The sequence below is a fragment of the Hemitrygon akajei genome, chromosome 23 (assembly GCF_048418815.1).
Source record: "Hemitrygon akajei chromosome 23, sHemAka1.3, whole genome shotgun sequence".
In the NCBI taxonomy this organism is placed as follows: domain Eukaryota; kingdom Metazoa; phylum Chordata; class Chondrichthyes; order Myliobatiformes; family Dasyatidae; genus Hemitrygon; species Hemitrygon akajei.
The window spans coordinates 20,010,204-20,036,395 of record NC_133146.1 but is presented as its reverse complement, the minus strand read 5'-3'; the positions used below and the strand labels follow the sequence as shown (position 1 = coordinate 20,036,395).

Sequence of the window (26,192 nt, the reverse complement as noted above, 5' to 3'; positions counted from 1 at the left end):
TAGTATTCTAAAGGCAGGATGACACAACCGTCATGACAAGGGGAATCAATGCAAAAGAGACAGCATATAGTAGAGCAAAAATTAATGGGAAGTTAGAGATTGCGAGTTTAAAAGAAACAACATCAGGCTGAGATGCAACCAGACATCTACAGGAATTTGCAAGTTTTTGGTGGCATTATCAAACCTCCTCAGACTCAATGAATGAGCCACTGGCATGTCTTCTCCATGACTGCATGGAGATGCTGCTCAGGAATTTGAAGCTGCTCACCACTTCCACTGCTGATGCCTTGTATGTTCGCCTACCTTCAACTTCAAGTTCATAATCAATTCCTTGGTCTTACACTGAGTACAAGCTTGTTGTCGCAACACCAATCAACCAGCCAATCAATCTCACTCCCGTACACCTCCTTGTCACCATCTGAGATTCTGCCAACAATCGCATCATTGGCAAATATATAGATGGCATTTGAGCTGTGCCTGGCCACATAGATGAGTGCAGAGTAGAGCAGTGGGTCAAATGCACATCCTTGAGGTGACTGGTGTTGATTGCGAATGTTATTTCTGAACTGCACTGCCTGGCCTCCTGCTGAGGGTGTCATGGATCGAGTTACAGAGGACCAAGTTTTGTTCCTTAATAGAGAGGGGCTGATGATGTTGAACCCCCATTATAAACAACTTTATGTTGTGAGTCTTCAATAGAATTTAACTCACAAGCATCAGCATTACTGGGTCCCTGCAGGACCGTCAAGAAAATTGATGGCTCAGTGAACCCCTTCTCACCCGTCTCTCCCTCAACCCCAGGGATAGGCCTTTAACAAGCAACAGCAATTATTTCATGTAACATTTTATTAGATTTTTTTAAGTGGGTTTTTGTTTTCCTGACTCGGTGCTCCTCCGTTCAACTCCCCGATGACATAACCATCCAGAGCGACACACAGCAGCCTGAGTTTATATAAATCTGAATAACTCCAGTAGCAGCATGAATCAGCAGGGAGCACAGTCCTGGTCTGTCAGCGCCTCTTCTCCCACAAGGGCTCTGCGTCACCTCTGCAGGCTTCGTTTGGCTTGCTTCAGTAAAGTGTCAAAGTCTACAGAATCAAACTTGCTTTTGCTTGAATAGGAGCTGACATCACTGTGACTGGAATCTGGAAAGAAAACACAACAGTTACATTAGAAGACAACAGAACACATTAGAAGTTGTCTGCAATGGAGGGAAGGGTGGGATGGCAGGAAGGCCACAACTATTCCAGGATTTGATGGGATCGTTCTGTTCTCTCCATCCTGATTACACATGGAAGTGTGTGATCTGTTTGATAATTTCCCTTGGGAAGTGACAAGAACGAACCCACGGTTACGTTTGAACACATCAGCAGATTCCCAAAGTGACGGTGGTCCCTCCAAGACAGGTCGTCCCAGTACTGAAGCACCCAAAATATCATGGCCTTCACTCGTTCCAAACTCACCCAGGTCAGCGTAATTGGTTTTACAGAACTGTCGTCGGCCACCAAAACAGAGGTCAAAGGGCAGTTCATCGGGCCGGCGCAATGACTGTCCGTTCTCGATGGCGGCAAAAGCGTCACACGTGTATCGGTAGGTGACAAACCCATAGTTATCCCTGCAACAAAACAGCACTAGTTACACATTCAGTCAGGGAGATGTTGCAATTGAACAAACAAAAGGGGAGGATCCAGATGAGGTAGGGAAGAATTCTGGCTAAGCACTGTGTACCGGGGGGGTTGGGGAGAAGAGAGTGAGCGGGGTAGACAGACAAGGGAAGTAGGCAATAGGTCAGGGGGATGTGTGCAATTTATCAGGGACGGGATGGACAATGAGGTAGGGGTGGGTGTCTCTGCAGGAGGTAGAGGGGCAAGATGGGTACACTGTCCTGAAATCACACTCTTACCCTTGAGTTCTGAAGTAAATGTTGCAATCCTCGATTTCCCCAAAGACCTCGAACCGTCTCCGGAGTTCCTCACGCATCATGCCATTCCGGATTTTTCCCACATAAACAACTCGCCGCTCCTCCTGTGGATAGAACTTCCCAGGTGAATGGAATCATGGCTGTGTCTGCACCCACTGTTGAACACTGCCCATCTACAGGAACTTGCCACTTCAAGAACCAATTCCCACTCATTCTGAGCACAGTCTGCAGAGAGGAGGGTGGGAAGAGGAAATGAGGAAGGCCTTGGCCTCCTCACCAATCATGCCCCCCCCCCCCCACCCTGTCCCATGACAGTAGTAGTAAGTGATTCCAAGCCAGAAAGAAGATTAAACAGTCACAGGAAGAAATTCCCCCTCACCTCCTCCTTATTCCAACTCTGTACACCCAACATTCAGGAGGACCCCACCCAACTGCACCTTGTGAATTACCCACCCTAACCCAGAGTCCCTGGAGCACAGACCCTACGGGGCAGGAACCATCCCCACAAGGCAAAGACTCTATGCTTACAATGGCGAGCTCTCTCCTCCGACTGATCTTGTGTTCGTGAGCCTGTCGCCTCGAGTAGTGATATCTGTCCCTTGGCCCCACATCATACGGATCAAACTCATCTGTGAAATAACTACAGAAGCAGCAGTGGTTAGAACTCACCTTTCAGTAACTGTGTGAGACCACTGGAACCTTCCTCAGCAAACTCTGGCAATGAACGCCTGGGAATCTGGGAACAACATTTGCCTTGGCACACCCCCAGCCCTGCACCCACAATCATCTCACAACGTGAAAACTTTGTGCTTACAGTCCCAGCACAAGTGCACCCATAGGCCTCACAGCCACATCCCACACCAAACCCAGTATCAGCTCACCTCATCCGGACACTACACCTCTGCGGAGACCTAGATCTCGACCTGGACCCAGATGTGGATCGTGAATTGGATCTGGAAAACGACCTGGACCGCGAGCTGGATCTGGAATCTGAGCGGGAACTGTGTCGGGAATGTCGAGACCGCCTCCTGTAGTACCTGTACGCAGAGGGGGCAGTTAATGGCCAAGACTGGACTTGTATCACACCCACATCACCGGTTCCACAAAACACCACGCGCTACTGGGGAAGCCTCCCAGACAGGCCAGCAGGGTGGTTACTGCTGTGAAAACGTAACAGATATTTGCAACAGCAATGTGATGATCACTGTTGGAGGCTGGACTGTTTCTGCCGAGTGTCCTTTTGATATAGCTTAGCCAAACGCTGCGTTTACATTTATTTTTTTAAATTGATACTCTCCCGACACCACCAATTAACCTACTAACCGGTACGTCTTTAGGATGAGGGAGGAAGTCAGAGCACTCGGAGGAAACCCACACGATAATGAGAACAAACTCCTCACAGACAACGGTGGGAAATGAACCCGGGATGCTGGTGCCGTAGAGTTACGGTTGTCAAAGGCAGTCACTCTCGCCTCACCTCGAGTTCAGCTCCTCCTTGCTCCTGGTAAACCAAAACTGCACCTTGATGAGCAAGTTATTCCTGTACAAATGCTGCAGAGCTGAACCTGGTATAGTACAGGATGACCATTCAGCCCTTCATGCAGTGTCAAACTAATTAAGCTGGCAATTAACATCCAACTAATTCCTTTCCACCGACATATGGTCCAAATCCCTCGAGTTCTGCACATTCCTGTGCCTCCACCTCCACCTCAGAAACACACCACTGCATAAAGTACTTTTCCCACACATCTCTGAACCTAACCCCTCTCACTTAGTGTGTGCTCTCCAGAATTAGATATTTTAACTCCGGGATAAAGATCTCAGGTGTCTACTTCCTGCTTCTCAAAATCTTATCAACTGTGTTCTCAGCCTCTGTTACTCCAGTGTAAACAACCCCCAAGTTTGTCCAATCGCTCGTCATAGCTCATGCCCTCTGATCCAGGCAGCATTCTGACCGAAGTTGTAAAGTAGCAACATAACTTCCTGACATTTGAACTTAGTGCCTTGACTATTAAATACCACAGGTTTTGTTAATCATCCTATCATCATGTGTAGCTACTTACAAGGAACTGTGAATTTGCACCTGAACTTCCCACTGCTCATTAAGAATGCTAATGCAAACCATTAGCAGTGTACTGTGTCTTTACATTTGATCTCTCAAAATGTAACACCTCACATTTGGTTCTCCTACCAATGGACTCAGGTCCCAAAGCAGGTCAGATACTTGTCAACATATACAGGACTTGGCACAGTTCAACCGCAGAAAAACTTTCTCAATGCTAATGCAGGAACTTGTCAATTTAGGGGCCACTGCTCGGGGATAAGCTGGACCTGGATTAATGTGAGTGTTGAGAGTGCTTGCAAATTCCAAGTGTGGACAGTCCTTCACCAGGGATGAAGCAGAGACTCCGGTTCTGAGTCAGTTGTTGAAGAGTGATGAATTTGTTGCATCAGGAGGCCAGCCCCATGGGGTGGAAGTGAAGACAAAGGCACTGAGAAACAGTAACAAGAGCACATCCTTGGAGTCTGCTCTGCCATTTAACAAAGCGATAGCCAAGGATCTACCTCAACCCATGCTCCCATCTCTCCTCAGGCCCCTGAGTGCCCTGAATGGCAGGGCAGCAGCTAAAAATGCCCCTCAGGCAGTTCAAGAGTGGAGAACCAGGGATGCTGCCACTGGAACTGCAGGCTGTGTACAGATCGAGGCCAAGGTCATGCTATGGAGACTGTGCTGCTAAAGCAGGAACATGGTGGATGGAATGTATGTGGGGGCAAGCAAAGGATCAGGCGGGGCGGGGGGTGGCACAATAGACAGGTAGAGGAGGGGTGAGTGGAAATAGTGCTGATTGTAATGGAATCTGTAAGGATTATAGAGCATGGAATCTAGCCAGGGAGATGGAGAGAGTAATTTGAAACAGTACAAGAGGGGACCCGGTGGGAGGAATGTAGAACAGTACAGCACAGACACTTCAGCCCACATGGTGCTGAGCCAATTTAGTGATCAAATGGCCAACTAAACTCTTCTGCCAACACAATATCCATTCTCCTCCTCAAAGTTCCTAATGTGAATGCCTCTACCACCACCCCAAGCAGCATATTGTAGCACCCACCAGTTTCTGTGTAAATAACTTGCCCTCACATCTCCTTTAAAATTATTCCCTCTCATCTTAAGTACACGCCCTCTGGTATTAGACATTTCAACTGCAGGAAGAAGATATCGTCTGTCTACTCCATCTCCCCTCAGCCTCCACTGCTCCCGAGAAAAGAGCCCAAGCTTGTCCAGCCTCTTGTTATAGCTCATGCTCTCTAATCCAGACAGCATCCTGTAAACCCGTTTGCACTCCCTGCAAAGCCTCAACGTCCTTCCTATAATGTGGCAACCAGAACTATATACAACACTCCAGATGCAGCCCAACTAGTTTTATAGAACTGCAACACAACTTCCTGATTTAACGCAATGCCTCGACTACTAAAGGTAAGTGTGTCATAAGCCTCTTTAACCACCCTAACAACCTGTGTAGCCTCTTTCAGGGAACTATGAACTTGGATTCCAAGATCCCTCTGCTCAATACTATTAATGGTCCTGCCATGAACAGTGAACTGTCTCTTTACGTTTGATCTAACATCTCACGTTTGGCGTTTAAACTCTTATCTGCCATTTGTCTGCCCTCAATGGCAACTGATCTATATCCCTCTGTATTCGTCGCCAGTCTTCTATGCTATCCACATCACCAATCTTCGTATTGCCTGCAAACTTACTAACATCTGCATTTTCATCCAGGTGTGGGTGAGGGGTAGATGGAGAGGGCAGGGACCCTGGGGGAGGGGTTGTGGGGCTTGGGGTTCAGAATGAGATGGGGGGGGGGGCAGCAAGGCTGGATAAGAATGGTGTGTGTGAGAGAGCCTTGGGAGACCAGGAGGAAGTGAGAGGATTTAGTGCTCATGCTGTTGAGTGGCAAAATGCTCAGGGGGACTGTTCCTCTAATTTGTGAGGAGGCCAAGGATCAACAGATTGGAGGGGGAAAAAATCGGGAGTGGCCTATAATCAGGAGCTCTAGGTGGCCACAGCAGACGGGAGTACAGGTGCCAGTGTCTGCTCTCACCAAAGCTGATGAATTGGAATTGCTTTACTATTGTCACATGTACAGAGGTAAAATGTTAAACTTGTCATTCATACAGATTAATTCACTACACCCTGCAGTGGAACTGTGGGTCTCAGTGCTGGAATTGAAATTGGTTTATTATTGCAAGTGTATCAATATACAGTGAAAAGTTTGTCTTGCAGACTTCATACAAATCATTACAGTGCAGGTAAACAATACGGTGCAAGAGGAGGTCAAAAGCCCATCTTATTGTAGGGAGCCATTCAATACAGCAGGTTGAAGTTTTCCTTAATCCTGATGGTACGTGCTTTTATGTCTTCTGCCTAATGGGAGAATCCATAGAGAATCTGGTTTCTGTAAGGCGCCCATAACTCTGCAGGTTCTTGTGGCGATGGGTAGGCGTATCCGGGCAGGATGCTTTCAATGGTCCCACATCAATAAAGATTGGTACTGGTCGATAACAAAATGCTCAATTTCTTTAGCCTCCCGAGGAAGTCGAGCTGTTGGTGAGCTTCCTTGGGCGTGGCACCCATTGAGGTCACACTGAGAGCACCGGATGTAGCAGACAAGGTCGGACCAGGTGAATTGGGGCCTTCACCTGGCAGTGCTGTTTAAGTTGCTGGGTGCAGATATAGGGACCGGTGTTACACTAGTCCTCCACTCAGAGTGGAAGGAGCTGAAGGGGTAGACACAGATTCAATTGTAATGTTTTAGAGAAGTTTGGATAGGAATGATAATGTAAAAGGGTTAACACTTCGTTAAACAATAGCAGCCTGTTTTTCTGAAAGAAACCACTGATGATCAACAGATGTACTAAGCCATGTTTCTTCTTGAAAGTGGCTAGCTAGGGTTTTAGGATGCGTATCTCCTTGTGCACTCATGCATAGAGATAGGGCCACTCCAGCCTGTTTCTGTGTGTTCTGTACATTATGCCGATTTTGTAATTTGTCTTTTGGGGCTGTCATGTAGTGGATAACTTTGACTCCAGCCTGTTTCTGTGTGTTCTGTACATTATGCCGATTTTGTAATTTGTCTTTTGGGGCTGTCATGTAGTGGATAACTTTGACTCCAGCCTGTCTTGTGTGGGGGGTATCTGAACAAATATATCTGTGTTGTAAGGGGAATTGTTAGTTAGTTGGTGGATCGGGCAGGAAGTCACAGACCGATCCTGTTTGAGTGACTAACTGAATAAGCCCCGGGTGCGTCGAATAGAGTTTGTACTCATACGGTCGCTGAGTGACTTTATCCAGACTCGACTTCCACAGGTACACGGGCGAGGTATGGAGGGCTATGGTCTGGCTCCAGGCAGACCAGACTGTCATGGACCAGATGGGCCAAAGGGCCTATTTCCATGCTGTGGGAATGAGTCGCACAGAGAGTTGTCTCTGCAGAAGGCAGAGAGGAAGGAGGTAAAGGTGTGGCTGGCAATGAGGTCACGATGTGGCTGATGGAAAGGACAAGAAGTGACGTGGTAACTGGTGGGGTGAAGGGCAGGGACCTGGGAATCCTGTCCCTGTCGCCTGGGGTGAAGGCCTCATCCTGCGAACAGATGCAGTGGAGATGGAGACACTGAGAGGTTCGAGACTGGGTCGAAGGAAGTGACTCTCTGTGATGAAACTTCATTTCAGTAAGCTCCTGAGCTGCAGAAACAACCCAGTGGGAATCCAGAGAAACACACACGAGTCACCTCTCATTCAGAATAGGCCGTACAGCCGATGGTGCCCATGCAATCATTCTGCCTCACTACACCAATCCCATTAGCCCACAGCAAGACCCTATCCTCTGTATCTCGCATAGTTCAGCGTTGTCGTGTAATGTCTGCTAAATGTAATTAGATCACCTCCTCGGGCAGTGCCTCCTAGACAGCAACCATACATAAAAATCCCCCTTTAAACCATCTTCCTCTCACCTTAAATCCTCTTGTCATGAAAGCCCTGCCACGGGGAAGGACTATCTACCTGATCTATAGTTTTAAAAACCTCTATCACATCATCTTCAGCCCCATTCACCGATCGATCCAACCTCTCACTGGAACTGAAGTCCAATCCAGGTGAATTTCCACAACCATCTGTACTCTTGTGCCCGATCCAGTCTCCATCTTGGCCTTAAACAAAGCAGAGGCTTCCTTGCATTTGCAACCACAGAGACCAAGGTTTACTCCTGACCCTGGCACAGTCTGTACGCTCTCCCGGTGATCACGTGGGGTTTCCTGGGTGCTCTGGTTTGCTTCCACATCCAAAAAGTGCACAGGGATGGGATCAGTGGGTGTTGGGGTGGGTTTGTCAACAGGAATGTGGGGAGGAGAAATTGGGATTAATGTAGGATCGAAGTAAACTGAAGTATGTAGGCTAGCATGGACCCAGTGAGTGAGGGGTCCATTTACACACTGCCTGAGTGCCTGCATCTGTGACATAACCCCCCCCCCCCCACTCCTTCCCCACAACAGCACAGCCACCATGCACCCCAACTGTATGCAAGATTAAATCTACATATGGAAAGCTTGTCCCCACCTCCTCCCCCACCCCAGGGAATATTAACAACTTAAAATTCTCATTAAAGCCTCACCGTCTCCGCTTCCGGGCTGGGGACCAAGACCGAGACTGAGAACGAGAACGAGAACGGGATCGGGAGCTGGAGGAGCTAGAGTATTGCCGACGATAGCAGGGGGAGGATTGAGTCGTGTTGCAGTCCCTTTCAGAACCCGAGGGCTCTCCTCTGCATTCTTCAGTCCCACTGGGGGACAGAGTCCAGGTTTCTCCCTCTGGGCCAATGCTCCCACTCTCCAGCATCCGGGAACAAGTCCGGGAGCCCTCTCTCGCTCCAGCAGAGGGTACCCCATCCCTGGGCAGCTCCTGCACAGCACACGAGCTCCCATCTCCCTGTTTCTGTAGCACCTTTGAGGCTCGATGGTTCAATAAGGTGATGGGTTTGATGGTGATACTCGATTGCCGCTTCACATTCCAACGACAGGCAACACTGGGCCTCGTTTCCGGTGGTGAGATTGCCTTGTGCGGCAGAGTATATCCAGACGGAACACTGGGCAGGCAGTATTCATGGTCACCAAAGCCTGGGGCCGGAGTGGACACTGTCCTGCTCATAGACTGCACACCCATACGCGTGGTCAGCAAGCTGGGCTGTGCTTCTTCATCTGTGGTTAATGTTCTAGTCCCAGACTGTACATCCATCTGTGTGACCGAGGGTCTGGTTACAGGCTGTGTGTCCTCGCGGGCTACCGAGGCCCTGGTCGCAGACTGCGTTCCCCCACGGGCTACCCAGGCCACGGTCGCAGACTGTGCTCCCACATACGTGGTCAAGCTACCCGTCATAGACTGTGTTCCCACATACGTGGTCGAGGTACCGGTCACGGATTGTGTTCCCACACCCGTGGTTGTCGTCATGAATTGCGTTCCCACATGCGCGACTGAGGTCCCGGTCAGGCTCCGGGCTTCCACACACTTGCTGCCCTTGTTCTGCACCGGATGCTTGGCTTCAGTGACCCTCAGCGTCTGTGGTGGAGAGCTCTGGAGGGGCCTGGCGCCCCCCTGGTGCTGGCGACCGGCTGGTGAGTGCTGGTAAGGGGGGGTGGCCGGGGGCGTCAAACCTGCAAGCACACACAGACCATCAGAAGGAGCAAGTTTCCAGGGATACACCATCTCCAACTCCCCCAGCATCACTCCCCGCAACAGGATCTCACCCACGGCAGTGAGACGACATCCCGGCCCTTCACAGGACAGACCTCCCCCCACTCTAGCCCACTCCATTATAAACCCCAAACCCCCCCCCCCTCACAGCCACCCATTCCACCTCCACGAGGACCACGGACTCACCAGCTGTACCCGCCAGTTCTACTCCGAACACCTGATCCAGAAAGACCTTGCCGTCTGCCTCGGCCACCCTGCAGGCACGAGAAATCAGAGGTCAGCCTCTCCCTGAACCCCGTCACCCTCGGTTCCCGATTCCCACCACTCAGGTAACATGGCACGGCCGCTCTGAACTCACCTAGTGTTGCCTGGAGGTGACGGCCGTTCGTTCACTGCAATAGAAACAGAGCTGTTAGGCCAGACCGTCCCTGCAAGCACCACCCCCCCTCCACCCTGTCTTCTCAGCCCAACCCCACCACTCAGGCCCCCAACCCAACCGGTCCAATCTGAACTCCACCCTCCTCCCCAACGGTAAACTGAAGCTACTTTACCCTCATTCACTTCAAATTGTTCCAACAAGCTCATCAGATCTGCAGCCTCGATACCTGCCAGGAGCAGAGATAGACAGTCACTCCAAAATCCCTCGACACCTTCCTCTCCACAAACCCTCCCCTCAATACCATCAAGATCAGAGAATATCAGTCACTCCAAAATCCCTCAATACACCCAAACCCCTCCACCATTCCCGACCCTCTCCCTCTACCTGCCGAGAGCAAAGAGACTGTCCGTCACTCCCCACTGCAGGGCACCCACCCGCAGACAGTCTCAACCTCGAACTCTGCCCATTAATTCCCAGGATCAGCTGTTATGCCATTCCCGAATTCAGCTGCCCCCAGAGCTTCCCATGAGCCAACTCCCCCATGGCCCTCCAACCTTTAACCCCACACATCATGCTTGCTTCCCTCCCTCAGTAAGTTAGAACAGTCAGTAACAGACAGTGGTCAGTAGCCAGCCGCCCCCAACTCAAGGGCAGAGATCTGCTGGGACCGAACAGTCTCTCCTCTCCGCCCCAGTAACCTCCTGCTGATGGCCATTAACACAACTGTGATGCCCTCTACAGTTCAGCAGCAGCTGGGAGTACAGGTCGCCCAAGGGGTAAGTCAGGTCCTGCAGGTAGACAATGAATATTCCAACACCCACTCACCTTTAGCACCGTCCTCCGTCAGAACTTCCTGCAGGGAGGGGCTGCGCTGCTGTACGATCTCCTCTGCATCAGCTGTCCTGCTGCACTGTTGCTGCATGGGTACGGACCGGTGCAGCAGTGCCGGTGAGTTCTCCGCCACAGAGGCTGTATCCCCCTTGGGAAGACAGGCTGGAGCAGGGCCTGGTTTACCCTGTGTCACTGTGTATACAGCGGCCTGCACCGAAGCTAGATTTCCCCCCGAGAGAGAGACTGAAGCTAGATTTCCCTCAGAGAGAGGGGCTGGGGCAGGGCTTGGTTTAGCTGGAGTCACTGTGTAGGCACCAGCTTGCATCGAAGCTGGAGGGGCTGGTTTACCCTGCGCCACTGTCTGCACGGAAGCTGGACTCCTCTCAGGGAGAGGGGCTGGGGCAGGGCTTGATTTACCCTGCACCACTGTGTAGGCACTGGTGTGTACCAAAGCTTGACTCCCCACAGGGAGAGGGGCTGGGGCAGGGCTTGGTTTACCCTGCGCCACTGTCTGCACCAAAGCTGGACTCCCCGCAGGGAGAGGGGCTGGGGCAGGGCTTGGTTTACCCTGCACCACTGTCTGCACCGAAGCTGGACTCCCCGCAGGGAGAGGGGCTGGGGCAGGGCTTGGTTTACCCTGCACCACTGTCTGCACCGAAGCTGGACTCCCCGCAGGGAGAGGGGCTGGGGCAGGGCTTGGTTTACCCTGCACCACTGTCTGCACCGAAGCTGGACTCCCCGCAGGGAGAGGGGCTGGGGCAGGGCTTGGTTTACCCTGCGCCACTGTCTGCACCGAAGCTGGACTCCCCCCAGGGAGAGGGGCTGGGGCAGGGCTTGGTTTACCCTGCGCCACTGTCTGCACCGAAGCTGGACTCCCCGCAGGGAGAGGGGCTGGGGCAGGACTTGGTTTACCCTGCACCACTGTCTGCACCGAAGCTGGACTCCCCGCAGGGAGAGGGGCTGGGGCAGGGCTTGGTTTAGTTTGCGTCACTGTGCCCATACCGGCCTGCACCAAAGCTGGACTCCCCGCAGGGAGAGGGGCTGGGGCAGGGCTTGGTTTAGTTTGCATCACTGTGTAGGCACTGGCGTGCACCAAAGCTGGACTCCCCGCAGGGAGAGGGGCTGGGGCAGGGCTTGGTTTAGTTTGCGTCACTGTGCCCATACCGGCCTGCACCAAAGCTGGACTCCCCGCAGGGAGAGGGGCTGGGGCAGGGCTTGGTTTAGTTTGCGTCACTGTGCCCATACCGGCCTGCACCAAAGCTGGACTCCCCGCAGGGAGAGGGGCTGGGGCAGGGCTTGGTTTAGTTTGCGTCACTGTGCCCATACCGGCCTGCACCAAAGCTGGACTCCCCGCAGGGAGAGGGGCTGGGGCAGGGCTTGGTTTAGTTTGCGTCACTGTGCCTACACCGGCCTGCACCAAAGCTGGAGGGCTTGGCTTAGCCTGTGTGACTGTATATACACCAGCCAGCACAGGAGATGGACTCCCCCCAGGGAGAGGAGTTGGGGCAGGGTTTGGTTTACTCTGCGTCACTGTGTATACACCGGCCTGCACTGAGGCTGGATTTCCCTCAGGGAGAGGGACTGGGACAGGGCTTGGTTGACCCTGTGTCACTGTATATACACCGGCCTGCACAGACACTGGACCCCCCTGAGGGAGAGGGACTGAGGCTGGATTTCCCTTGGGGAGAGGGGCTGAGGCAAGGTTTGGTTTGCCCTGCGTCACTGTGTATACACCGGCCTGCACGGAAGCTAGATTTCCCCCGGGAAGAGGTACTGAAGCTGGACTCCCCTCAGGGAGAGGGGCTGGGACAGGGCCTGGTTTACCCTGTGTAACTGTGTTTACACCGGCCTGCACAGAGGCTGGGGTCCCCTTGGGGGGAGGGACTGGGGCATGAAATGGCTTACCCTGTGTCACTGTGTATACACCAGCCTGCACGGAGGCAGGACCCCCACCAGGGAGAAAGGCTGGGATGGGTTGCTGAACACTCAGTACTTGGCCACGGACTGCGGTGGCTCCCAGTGAGGTTGTCTGGGCTGAACTGGGCGTCTGGCCCTGCCGTGTCAGTTTCGGATTGGCTGTCTGGACCAGTCCGGATGGCTGAACCCATCTCGCCTGGGTAGGGGCCGTTGTCTGGGCTGCGCTGGGCGCCTGGCACGGGCTTGGTTTCAGGGACTGTTGTGTATGGGCCTGCCCCGCTTGCACCAGGCCCAGTGTTTGTCTCCATCCCATCTGGGCCGGGTTGGGTGTCTGCCCTGGACCAGGTGTCTGGCACAGACTCAGCTTCTGCTCCTGTTGTGTCTGGCCCCACCCCATCTGGGCTGGTCCTGCAACAGAACCCGGGTAGGGATGTAAGGGGGGTGCCTGGGGCAAGGCCGAGACTGTGTCAGGGGCTTGGGAGGGGCTGTGTGTAGGCGATGGAGCCCAGCGAGCTGTGGGCTGACTGTGGGGCAGGAGTACGGGTCTGTGGCCTAGCCCCTGCCCCTTTGGGACAGCTGGTGGCGCCGAGGGTGCTGGGCTCAAGGGAGACCCCAGGTTGTCCAGTGGCAGGACACTGAGCTCACCCTGGACGATGGAAGTGATGGGGACGACAGGCCAGGCTCCAGGACTGGGCCCAGACGCAGGGCGGGGGTCCCGGGGCCCAGAGGAGACCCCTGCTCGTTGCCGCTGCCGGTACTGCTCCAGGCTAATCGGGCGCAGGCGGGGTTCGCTGACCGCTGGAGGGAGAGTGGTAGGAGGGGAAACAGCTTGTATGGAGGGAGGCTGAATGGAGAGTGGAGAGACAGAGGGAGGGGAAGCTATGGAGCCAGCGGCAGGGGGATTGGAGTTTGTTGAGACAGATGAAGGGGACGCAGAGGGAGAAGGGTCAGAAGGGGAGGCTGGTGTGGAGACTGAGGGAGAGGATTCAGGGGGGGAGGCCGGTGGGGAGAGAGAAGGATGAGGTACAGAGGGAGGGGTGTTGGAGGGTGCGGAAGCTACTGAGTTGGAGGCAGGGGGATTGGACCGTACAGAGACAGACAAAGTGGAGACAGAGGGAGAGGGTTTAGGAGGGGAGGCCAGTGGGGAGCCAGCAGGAGAGGGTTCGTGAAGCGAAGCTAGCGGGGAGACAGAGGGAGAGGGTTTATGAGGAGAGGCCAGTAGAGAGCCAGTGGGAGAGGATTCAGGAAGGGAAGCTAGTGGGGAGACAGAGGGAGAGGAGGCCAGTGGGGAGACAGAGGGGGAGGAGGCCAGTGGGGAGACAGAGGGGGAGGAGGCCAGTGGGGAGACAGTGGGGGAGGAGGCCAGTGGGGAGACAGAGGGGGAGGAGGCCAGTGGGGAGACAGAGGGGGAGGAGGCCAGTGGGGAGACAGTGGGAGAGGAGGCCAGTGGGGAGACAGAGGGAGAGGAGGCCAGTGGGGAGACAGTGGGAGAGGAGGCCAGTGGGGAGACAGAGGGAGTGAGTTTAAGAGGAGAGGCCAGTAGAGAGCCAGTGGGAGAGGATTCAGGAAGGGAAGCTAGTGGGGAGACAGAGGGGGAGGAGGCCAGTGGGGAAAAAGAGGTAGGTTTAGCAGGGGAGGCTGGTGGGGAGACAGGAGGGGTACTGGAGGGTGGGGAAGGTACAGAGATGGAGGCAGGAGGGTTGGAAACCATGGAGGCAGAGGGAGAAGGATCAGGAGAGGGATCCAGCGGAGAGACAGGATGCGTGACAGAGTGAGGGGCCACATGGGAGGTGGAAGCAGAACCATCGGCTGAAACTGCTGCTCCCTCCTGGCTGTCCATTCCTCCCTCTGACCCAGGATGGACACCTACAGACCCAGCCCCTGCCCTGCTGCTCCCTCGGAGCCTGGACCCAGGCTCAGTGCCCAGGTCCCTCCTGCCCCGTGCTCTCAGCCTGATCTGTGGTCCCTTAGTCCCCACAGGCTGAGCCTGGTCCTGGGACTCAGGTTGTAATTGCCGCCGCAGACTGGAGCGTGTGACAGGGCCCTCAGTTCGGCCCCGCTGCATTCCCACCGCTGCCCTCTCCTCCGGTTTGGACACTTTCCTCGGCCGTCCTCTCTTTCTCACCGGGGCCGGTGGCTGCTCCTGCTCTGGGGAGGTTACAGGAACAACAGTCTGACCCAGCGGGGAGTGAGGCAGACCATCTGGGGCAGGGTCTCCGGCTGCTACAGGCCTCTCACCAGCCGTGGAGAGTGGTGTGCCGGAAGGACGCTGGGGGCTTTCACACAAGGTTGCCGGACCTTCCAGATCCAGCAACTCTCCCTCTTGGACCAGCTCAACATCCAACTTGACAGCTTTAGTTAGGGAGTCTGTGCTGTCCTCAGAGGGCAGGCAATAAGGGTGAACATACTTGACCAGGTCAGACAGGGAAACGTGCTCGACATTGATGACGCAAGGAGAGTTCTGGTCAAACACAAGTGTCACACTGTCCTCGAAGCCAACAGAATCCAACTGTTCATCCAGCTGCAGGTCCAGGATTTCAATAGCAGGTTTGGATACATCTGCAATATCGTTAATTGTGTCACCAGTGTGGTCTGACAAACTCTCCACCCCAAAGCAGTCTTCATCGGCAGTCTTCTCAGAACTCCACGAGACATCCTGAGGAACGGCCGCGTCCACACATTTGAAGAGGTCCTTCTCTGAGTCTGGGAACGAGGCCCACGAGCATCTCCCTACCTACAAGACAGCAAAAAAAAACACACCAGGGTGACCCAGAGTGGGCAGTGGCACCAGTCCAAGGAGGGGTACGGACCCTGGGGGCAGCAGGCCCAGACAGGCCGTGCAGTGCACAGTGAAGGGAGGAAAAGGGAAGGTGGGGGCAGGAAGGAGGTAGCATCAAGGAGAGAACTCTTACCCTTAGCGGCCCCTCACGGACACCCTTTGGCGAGGCAAACAGCTCATTGTCAGGAAGTGTGTCAAACGGAGAGGGATTCTCATCATCGACAGTGTCTAGAATCTCAGTGAGGGCCGTCAGTAACGTTGCTTCACTCTCCTCATCTAATGGGCATTTACTCTGGAAACAGGTCACAGTGAGCAAGTGTCAGTCTCGGAGTGCATCTTTCTCACAGGCTAGGATCACAGGGTTCCACACAACTGCAAAGGCCTCTGTAAAACTTGGGATTTGCAAGCCCCAGGAAGCTGGTGGTGCTAGCTGTGACTACCAACACTCCTCCCACACTTTTACATCACGTTTCCCTTACATTACACAGCACTAGAATATATTTTCCCTGCAAGATCGAATGGAGCATAACAATCAGTACACCACTGAATTATACAAATAACTTTGTCAAAATAAACACTAGGGCAGGCGGTGCACCTCGCCCCTACAGACACTCACACCGCCAACTCAGCCCTGGATGCAAACCCTCCTACACTTTCTGACCACAAGGCCTCCCCCATGTCTCCCACTCCAGACCCAGTACTACCCTCCTCACAAATACGTGGACTGCCGGAAAACTAGGACTTGGTGCATTGACGTGTCAGCAATCAAAACAAATGGCACTGCATTACACTGAACTAGTCAGAACACACCCTGGGCACTTATCCAGAAATAAATTGCATTAAAAGAGATAATCCAGATTAGGAATTTCTTTACCCAGTGAGGGCTTGTGTAGATCTGGAACTGGCAGGATGAGATGACAGCCCCAGTGTCACATCTCCAGGCCCTCGGGCACCATTTCACGATTCAACTAACCTCTGCTGATGAGGAGTCCTCAATGATGGAGATTATGGTCTGATCAACATAACTGTGGAAAGCTCCCAGAATCTCCCCAGTGTCCAACCCTGTGATGGCGAGGTCAGGTAGGCTGGAGGAGAGGAAATCTTCCCCACATGATTTCTACAGAAAATGAAAAAGCACAGAAAATGAAGATGTGCAAGAACAGAGTTTGGGCCATCATATATCTGTCCTGTCTCTGCAGATGCTGCCTTATCTGCCAGGTTTTCACACCTCCTGTAAATCTGAAAACCTCTTGCACACAACCCTCCACTCCCACCCCCAGCAGCTCATTCCTGCACCCACCACTGGGTATGAAACGTACATAACCTACCTTCACCTTTCGGCTTTGCCCTCTAGTATTGGGCAATTCTGCCTTGGGGGAAAAAGACCATTATAATAATAGACTCTTCACAAGCAACGGCGGGAATTATCACCCTACCAGCTTGTGTGGCTACTTTCAGGAGCTATTGACTTAAACCCTGAGATCTATCTGTCCATCATTGCTGTTAAGGGTCCTGTTGTTGGGGCATATTCTGGACTTAGGGGTATATAGCAAAACATTAACTTCAGCAACCAACATTCAGACCTGAACATGGACTGTAGATTAAATTTAAAATGCAGCCATGGACAACAGGTTCCTAGAGCTGAGAACAGCAGTTAATTGAAAAACCAGACAATGCCAGTTAACATTTATTTTGGGTGTCTGTAGTATGGGTGCGAAGGATGAAGAGTGAAAGTTATATGTAATTCAAAGGAAGCACTGTAGATACATAATAAATATAGAATTGTCCATATAAAATATCATGTGATATTGGGTCATACAGGCTCTCAATACAATGCTTGCTGCTTGTCTTCGTTGAATAAATCACTTCTGTATCCATTAGCTTCATTCTCTCTCCGGTGACTTTGTTCACATTACAACATTGCCATCAACTGTACATGTCTCCCTAATATTTGACCTCCAAACTGCAACTCCTCTTACTTGGATTAATCTCCATCCAACGTTTTTCTGCCCAAAACTATATACTAACACTTTTGTATCACCTGCAAGCTTATTACCTACCCTATCTATGTTTTCATCCAAACAGCAGATGTCCCAGAACTAATCTAAATGGAGTCAAGTTAGGAAAAGAGGAAGTACAACGAAATCTAGGTGTTCTTGTACATCAGTCAATGAAAGCAAGCATGCAGGTACAGCAGACAGTGAAGAAAGTTAATGGCATGCTGGCTTTTATAACAAGAGGAATTGAGTATAGGAGTAAAGAGGTCCTTCTGCAGCTGTACAGGGCCCTGGTGAGACCCCACCTGGAGTATTGTGTGCAGTTTTGGTCTCCAAATTTGAGGAAGGACATTCTTGCTATTGAGGGAGTGCAGCGTAGGTTCACAAGGTTAATTCCCGGAATGGCGGGACTGTCATATGTTGAAAGATTGGAGCGACTGGGCTTGTATACACTGGAATTTAGAAGGATGAGAGGGGATCTGATTGAAACATATAAGATTATTAAGGGATTGGACACGCTGGAGGCAGGAAGCATGTTCCCGCTGATGGGTGAGTCCAGAACTAGAGGCCACAGTTTAAGAATAAGGGGTAGGCCATTTCGAACAGAGATGCGGAAAAACTTTTTCAACCTACCAAGAGGAACCTTGTCAAATGCTTACAAAATTCCAAGCAGGAAACATCCAATTCCTTACCCTCAGCAATCACCTATTATTTCCTGAATTATTCCCCCTTAAACAGGAAAAACCCAGATAACTCTCCAGTCCCCTTGGACCTCACCAATAGCTAGACAAAATATAGAAATGTGAGTCAAATCTCATCAGACATTAGGGGTTTATATTCACCCCAAATCTCTTCAAGAGCCCCAATGCAACCTCAACATGCCCTAGCAAATCAGAATGCTGACAGAACTTATTATTTCCCCAGCACTCCGGCCTCCAAGTATAAATTCTCTCCTTTATCCTTAAGCAGTCCTACCATCTCCCTCATCACCCACACTTTTTAATGCAGGTAAGGAAACTCATTCAATCCTACAGCAAAGGACATTTCATGGCCCCTTTTAGCCTTCCTATTTTCCTGTTTTGAGATCATTCAGCCATTCTTTTCCTCAAAGGCCACGTCTGATTTCAGCTGTAAATCTTACAAACTTCCTTGAATTAGATCCTCGAGTTTGCAGTAGAAGAGTCTGAGCATGGACAGGTCACTGCGGGAATGGGAAGAGGAAGTGAAATAACACAGAGCTCGGATGGTCAGCTCTACTAATTAGTCCATAGTCTGTACTCAGTCTCACTGGCCACATCGGGAGCACTGAATGTAGTAGATGAGGTGTGCGTTCATCTGCCTCACCTGGAGAGGCTATTTAAATTATCGATGTGTAAGAATAAGCAGTGAACCTCCTGTGGCTGCAGAGGGAAAGGTTCTGACAGTCAGGGAAGGGTGGGGAGGAGAGAGGGGGAAGGATTAGCAGACTAGGAAGTCACAGAGAGAGTGAGTGGTCCCTGCAGAAAGGAGCAGGGAGATGAGGCTGGTAGCAGGATCTTGTTACAACTGGTGGAATTGATAAAATGTGACATGCTGGACATGAAGGGAAGTGGGGTGAAAGGTGAGACTGGGGCAACTCTCTCTGTTTTGGGGGGAAAATGAGGTGAAAGGTAGGATCAGGGGAACCATTTCCACTCCGTACGAACAGAGGTGCGGTGAAAATAATGAGTAGTTTCTTTCTGCTGAGAAATGAGTACACTTCTGATGTCCTGGAATGGAATGCCCCATCACAGGTGCAAATGAGACAGAAACTGAGACAAAGGAATGGCATCCTTACAAGAAACATGGTGAAAAGAGGTGTAGTCTATGTAGCTGTGGGAGTCGGTGGGTTTATAATAAATCTCAGCGGGTAATTGTCTCCTGAAATAGAAACAACTGGAGCTAAAAAAGGGAGAGAAGTGTCAGAAATTATCCATGTGGATTTGAGAGCACGAGATCCAGGCGGGTGCAGGAATTAGCACCAATGTAATTGATGTTATGGAGAACTGGGAAGTGTAACCATAACCACATAAGCATTAGAACATACAGCCAGAGAAATGGGCATAGCGACTGACACCCTACTATAGCAAAAATTGTCTCCACATACACTTTATCTAGACCTTTCACTATCCAATACGTTTCAATGATCTCTTCCTTTTTCTAAACTCCAGCAAGTACAGGCCCAGAGCCATCAAATGCTCCTCATGTCATCCTCATGAGCCACCTGCAGACATCTCTGGTGCCAGCACATCCTTTCTTTGATAAGGGATCCAAGGCTGCTCATAATACTCCAAGTGCATCTAACCAATGCCTTATGAAGCCTAAAGATTACATCCTTGCTGTTATATTCCTGTCCTCTTGAAATGAAGGCTAACACTGTATTTGCCTTCCTCACCACTTGCAAGCTAATCTTTAGGAAATCCCACAAGACTCCCAAGTTCCATAAGACCCCATTTTTCAATTTCCTCCCACTTTCGAAAATAAGTCTATGCCTTTAATCCTGCTACCAAAATGAATGACTGAACCTCCCTGCACTATTTTCCATCTTCCATTTCTTTGCCCAATCTCCTATTCTGTCAAAGTTCTTCTGCAGACTCCTGCTTTCCTTAACGCTACCTGCCCCTTCACCTATCTTCGTACCGCCTGCAATCTTGGTCACAAAGCCATCAATTCTGTCTTCCAAATCCCAACACTAACACCTCTAGTTATTGGCAGCCAACCAGAAAAGTCCCCCTTTATTCCCACTCTTAATCATTTGCCAGTCAATCTTCTATCCCATGGTAGTATGGTAGTATCTCTCCTGTAATAACACAGGCTCTTGTTTAGCAGCATCATACCCTAAGGCCATCTGAAAATCCAAGTAGACATCAACTGACTCCTTTGTCAAGCTTGTTCAGGGCAAGAACAAGTTCAACCAAGCACAGCAGGTTGCTGGTTGGTGGGGAGGGTTGGAGGTGTTGACAGACCAGACATGTACAGTGAAAATGAAGTGGTGGGGGTTGGGAAATTGGTAGGTGTTGAAATGGTGGAGGCGTGCAAGGTATGCTTAACATAGGTGAGAAATCCCAAAGCACTTTATGAGTACAAAGGCAAGTGCAGGACCCATTAGAGACAAAAATGGTGATAATGTGCATCTAGCTCGAGGCTTTTAACAAATAGCTCTCAGCCATGTCTGAATAAAGATAAGCAGATTGTACTTGGAGAATTCAGAGAGGGCATTGTGAAAATCTAGAACTTTATCACTGGGGTATTAGATGTCTTAGTGAGTTTAAGGATGGATAAATCACCCAGATAAGCTGCATCCGCAGATGCCATGGAAGACAAAGGAAAGATCATTGGGATCCTGTTAAGGGATTTTTAAATTTGCACTGGCCACAGATGAGGTGTTAAAAGACAGCAAAGATCTTCATTCAGGGACGGCAATAAGGATAAGCAAGGTTATTTACATCAGTGGTGGGGAAGTTATTGGTAATTCTGATCAACATACATATGGAGACACACAGGGATTGATCAGGCAACATCGACATGGGTTTGCTGGTGAAATTAGAGCTTGAGTATTCCGTCCAATTTTGGTCATCCTGCTACAGGAAAAGTAACATTAAGTTGAAAAGAGTGTTGGAACGATTTACATGGGTATTGCCAGGATTCAAGGAACTGAGTTATAGGGAGAGATTGGGCAGGTTGGACTTTATACTTCGGAGTGTATTTTTTTTAAAAATGAGGAATGTAGACAGGTTATATTCACAGTATCTTTCCCCGGGTTAGAGAATCAAGGACTACAGGAATAGGCCTTATGTCATAGGGTCATAAAACATGGAAAGATGCCCTTCATCCCCAACTATCCCTGCCAGCACGTCACAAGAGAAAATCTGCAGACGCTGGAAATTCAAACAACACATACAAAATGCTGGAGGAACTCAGCAGGCCAGGCAGCATCTACGGAAATGAATCAACAGTTGTTTCTGGCCAACACTCCTCATCAGGACTTGTGCGTGTCGTCTGCCAACGTGTGCCCACCAAGCTAGATCTACGTGTTCACACTTAGCCCAATCAGATTAATATCACCAGAGTAGGTTGGCAGGATCATCGAGGACCCAAGTCACCCCAACCACAATCTATTCCAGCTGCTACCATCCAGAAAATGGTACCACAGCATAAAAGCCAAGACCAAAAGGCTCTGGGACAGCTTCTTCCACCAGGCCATCAGACTGATTAACTCACGCTGATTTGAGTGTATTTCTATGTTACATTGACTGTTATAATAATTATAAATTACTAGGATTGCACATTGCACATTTAGATGGAGACGTAATGTAATGATTTTTACTCCTCATATATGTGAAAGATGTAAGAAATAAAGTCAATTCAATATGTCATGAAATTTGCTAACTTTACAGCAACAGTACAATGAAATTCATGATAAATAGAGAAAAAACTGAATTATATTAAATATGTAAATATCTATCAAATAGTTAAGTTAAAATAAATCGTGCAAAATAATAGAAATAAAAATGTAGTGAGGTAGTGTTCATGGGTTCAATGTCCGTTCAGAAATCGGATTGCAGAGAGGAAGAAACTGTTCCTGAATCCCCAAAGCCCCTCCTGTTCACAATCTGATCCAAACATGTCTTAGAAGTTGTTGGTAAACTTAAAAAAGATTTAAGGCTAGAGGGAGAGATTGAAGAGGAACCTTTTCCACTCAGAGGTTGTTGCATCTTTGGAACAAGCTGCCAGAAGTGGTTGAAGGAAGAACATAATTTAAAAGATATTAGACAGGTACATGGATAGGAAAGCTTTCAAGTGCTGCTGATGTTTTTTAACCAATGTACCAATACTATTATGCAGGGGGTCTGTGGTTGGAACCCTGCTTCAGACATATATATCAAATGCAAATGGGACAAGTTTAGATGGGCATTTTGATCAGCGAGGACTAGTTAGTGTGATGTTATCATGCTGTACATCTCTCTAAGATGAATGGCCAGACAGTAGGGGTGGCACCGTGCATAGCTGTCAGTGCAGTACTTCATAACAGCCAGCTGTAAAATCAGGTTTCAATTCCCAACACTGTCCGTACAGAACTTTTATGTTCTCCCTGTGAAGGCGTAGTTTCCTCCAAGTGCTCCAGCTTCCTCCCGCTTTCCAAGTAAATATGGTTAGGGTTAGCAAATTGTGGGCATGCTATGTCGGTGCTGGAGGTGTGGGACATCTAATCCTAGCACAATCCTTACTAATTTGATTTGACACAAATGATGCATTTCACAATCTACATGTGACAAACTGTAGAGGCAGGTACAATTATGATTTTTGAAAGGCATTTCAACAGTACATGGAGAGGAATGATTCAGAGAGATATGTGCCAAGAAGAAAACTTGGTTGGGATGGATGAGTAGGGCTAAAAGGCCTGTTTTGACTCTCACTTCACCATGTGTTCATAACATGGCCTTCCAGCCTTTCCTTCCTCTACCTTCTCCTCAGTCCCTCCACTCACTAACTTACAGCTCTGGTTCCCATGCCCACTACATCCCCTGCAAAGAAAACCACCAACCTTCAAAGATACTGGAGCCCTTCCAGCTTAGGCCTTTTTTGCATGTTATTCCTGCCCTCAATGATCTATTCATCAGAAGTTCTCCAGCACACATTTATTGGTACCATATTCCTATTTCTTGCCCCACTAGCATATAGCACAGGTACTCCTCAGATTGCATTGCTAGTGGTCTTGGCCTTTTAAAAACTGCCCAGCTCACTAAATTCTCTTTGCTGGACCTCATCTCTCTTCCTACCTAGGTTAGAGTCATAGATTACCGCAGCACAGAAGCAGGTCCTTTAGCACACCTAGTCTGTGCCAAACTGTTATTTATTCTGTGGTACCATCACCCCATAAACTATTCAATAAGCTTCAAGACCTTGGTCTCAATACCTCCTTGTGGGACACCCACCACTCAGGTCTTCTTGCTGCTGCCACCAGGAAGGTGGCAAAAGCCACAGGACCCACACCACCAGGTTCAGGAACAATGATTACCTGCCAACCATCAGGCTCTTGAACCAGAGGGTAAACTTCACTTGCCCATCTTCCCACAACCTGTAGACCCATTCTTCATCTCCTGTTCTTGATATTTATTGCTTACTTACTAATCCTTTCTTTATTTTCATTTGCAAAGTTTGTTGTCTTTTGCACACTGGTTGCACGCTCAAGTTGATGGGGTCTTTCATTGAATTTATTATGGTTTTATTCTATGCTGGATTTATTGAGTATGCCTGCAAGAGAATGAATATCAAGGATGTATGTGGTGACATACAAATACTTTGAACAGTGTGGAGTAAGCCCTTCGAACCACACTGCTCCAGTAACCCCCAACAAACTGAATTAACCCTAAACTAATCACAGAACAATTTATTCTCTAAGAGTGCAGGAGAACGGAGGAGAAGGAACCGGAATATCCAGGGAAACCCACACATTCCACAGGTAGAACATACAGAATAGCACCGGAATTGAACTCTGAACTCTGGGAGGTGTACTAGCGACGATCTAACAGCTACACTATGTGGCGTCCATCTGCCCAGTTCCATCGAGCTGCACCCGGACCATATCCCTCCCATCCATGTACTTATTCAAATTTCTCCTGAATGTTGAAATCGAACCAGCATCCACCAGTTCTACTGGCATCTCAATCCACTCTCACCACCCTGAATGAAGCAGCTACCCCTCATGCTCCCCTTTCACCCTTAACCCATGACCTCTAATCTCACCCTACCTCAGTGGAAAAAGCCTGCTTGCATTCACTCCATCTATACCCCTTATAATTTTGCATACCTCCATCAAATCTCCCTCCATTCTCCTACGTTCTAGAGATTAAAGTTCTAACCTATTCAACCTTTCCCTCTAACTCAGGTCATCAGCTGCTGGCAACATCCTTGTAAATTTTCTCTGCACTTTCAATCTCTGACAATTCTCCTGTAGGTAGGAGACCAGAACAGCACACAATACTCCAAATTAAGCCCCACCAATGTCTTATGCAACCTCAACATAACATCTCAACTCCTGCACTCAAAATACTTTGATTTATGAAGGCTGTGAATGCTGATCTAGTAAGCTTAAAAATGACATCTTGTTAGAAGGGGTAGTCTTGATTACAGAATGCAACAGACCACTTGGTAATTAGGGTGAAGCATTGGGGGTGGAATTTCATGCTGATAAGTGCAAGCTGGTACATTTAAGGTGGTGTGATAGGGTAGGACTTGCACCGTGAATGGTCCAATAATGAGTAATGAAGTACAGAGGGACCTTGGCGTAAATGCTCTTCGATCCCTAAAGACAACTAGATAAAATAACAAATGTAAACAGAATGCTGGCCTTCATTAACAAGTGCAAAGAGATAAGAAAATTGCTGTTTGGGTCCAACTTTATAAAACTTTGATTAGATTAAAGTTAGGGCAGTTCTCATCACCACAATAAGACACATTTGCACTAGTTTGTAACATGATGTGTGGATGTGCGTTTGGTTATGCGGAGAATTGTTATTGCAGAAGCAAAGGAGATTTGGGGAAGTGGAATAAAGGGGTACCGAAATAAGTGGGGCACAGATAAGGTGGTTAGCGAGAAATTGTTTTCAGTGTCAGGACTCTAAACTCAGACGGCCTTACGGTGAGGAATGAGAGGGTTAATAGGAATTCGTGACGAACCAGTGCAGGGAACCGGAGTCAGTCTCACACCCAATGTTCAGCTGATAAGAACTGGTACACGGGCAGGGTGCTGGCGGACTCTGCCGCTAACAAAACGCTGCCCGTAGCAACTGCAGCCCCAGCGGCGACCACTAAACCACCAAACGGGACGGGAGAAGAAGGCCGACTGCCCCACTCCCAACACCGGCTCCTTCCAACCCACGTGTCCTCTCCACTCCGGACAGCCACGTGTCAACTGCGCGCTCGCCGCCCGAAATCAGGAGTCGGCTCCCGGTCCCGATTTCATCCGCCACCACCTCTCCACCCTCCACTCCTCGCCCGGCCCTCGACCCCGTCCCACTTCCCGGCCCCGGCTCCGTCCCCCCAGTCATGGCCCAGACGAGACCACAAACCCGCTTCCCGCTCCATGCTCCCTGGCTCAAGACCCAGGAAAGGACCCGTTCCTGTCGCCGTACCCCCGGCTCTCGGGCCAGTCGAAGTCCCGTGAACCGTGCCCCGGCACCCTGCCCCAGGACCCCACCCGGCCCCTCTACCGCACACGTGTCACCGGCGATACCGGCGGCCGCAGAGCTGGAGTGCCGGACCCTCAGCACGGCGTTCTCGGGGCTCTTACTCACCGTGGGGATGCTGTCCCAAGCGGCCTGCTGCGGTCCGAGGCATCGATCGCGGCCCCGGGCTCTCGTTCGGGACACGGTCGCTAACCGCGCCGCCATCTACCGCCACTCCTCGGGTCGGCTTCTCCCGGTCTCTGCCTTCCGCTTCCGCTGCCGGCGGGCCCGTCCACCGCACGTCACTCAGAGCCAGTACTGCCTTCCTATTGGCGGAGGTTTCTGCCATTCACATCCTGGCCCCGCCTTTCGAGTATGGGAGTTGCACGTTTGTTTGTCCTTCTGCCCAACTACACCGTCCCAATACTGTTGCACCCC

The 26,192-nt window shown here is 50.4% G+C and overlaps 1 protein-coding gene across 2 annotated transcripts; it reads right to left on the bottom strand.

The window, feature by feature from the left end:
- Nucleotides 1-828: 828 nt before the first annotated feature.
- On the bottom strand, nt 829-26,013 carry LOC140715231 (uncharacterized). Of its 2 annotated transcripts, none has more exons than XM_073027122.1 (13): nt 25,884-26,013; nt 16,545-16,688; nt 15,705-15,863; nt 10,870-15,526; nt 10,217-10,270; nt 10,024-10,057; nt 9,852-9,919; nt 8,590-9,625; nt 2,803-2,958; nt 2,450-2,561; nt 1,904-2,037; nt 1,464-1,615; nt 829-1,145 (listed from the first exon to the last, which is right to left on the bottom strand). In XM_073027122.1, the coding sequence occupies exons 1-13, from the start codon at nt 25,977-25,979 to the stop codon at nt 1,042-1,044; spliced, it is 6,906 nt and encodes a 2,301-aa protein (XP_072883223.1). In that variant the 5' UTR covers nt 25,980-26,013; the 3' UTR covers nt 829-1,041. The 2 variants fall into 2 exon arrangements, with proteins under 2 accessions (XP_072883223.1, XP_072883224.1); XM_073027123.1 differs by having other exon boundaries at nt 1,904-2,025.
- Nucleotides 26,014-26,192: the final 179 nt, after the last annotated feature.

Excerpts from the sequence above, each read along its gene's own strand:
- LOC140715231 (XM_073027122.1), bottom strand. The coding sequence starts at position 25,979 with ATGGCGGCGCGGTTAGCGACCGTGTCCCGAACGAGAGCCCGGGGCCGC. Across the intron at positions 9,920-10,023 it reads TCACCTCCAGGCAACACTAG|GGTGGCCGAGGCAGACGGCA; the intron begins GTGAGTTCAGAG and ends TCGTGCCTGCAG. Across the intron at positions 2,038-2,449 it reads GGAGGAGAGAGCTCGCCATT|TTCTATCCACAGGAGGAGCG; the intron begins GTAAGCATAGAG and ends TCACCTGGGAAG.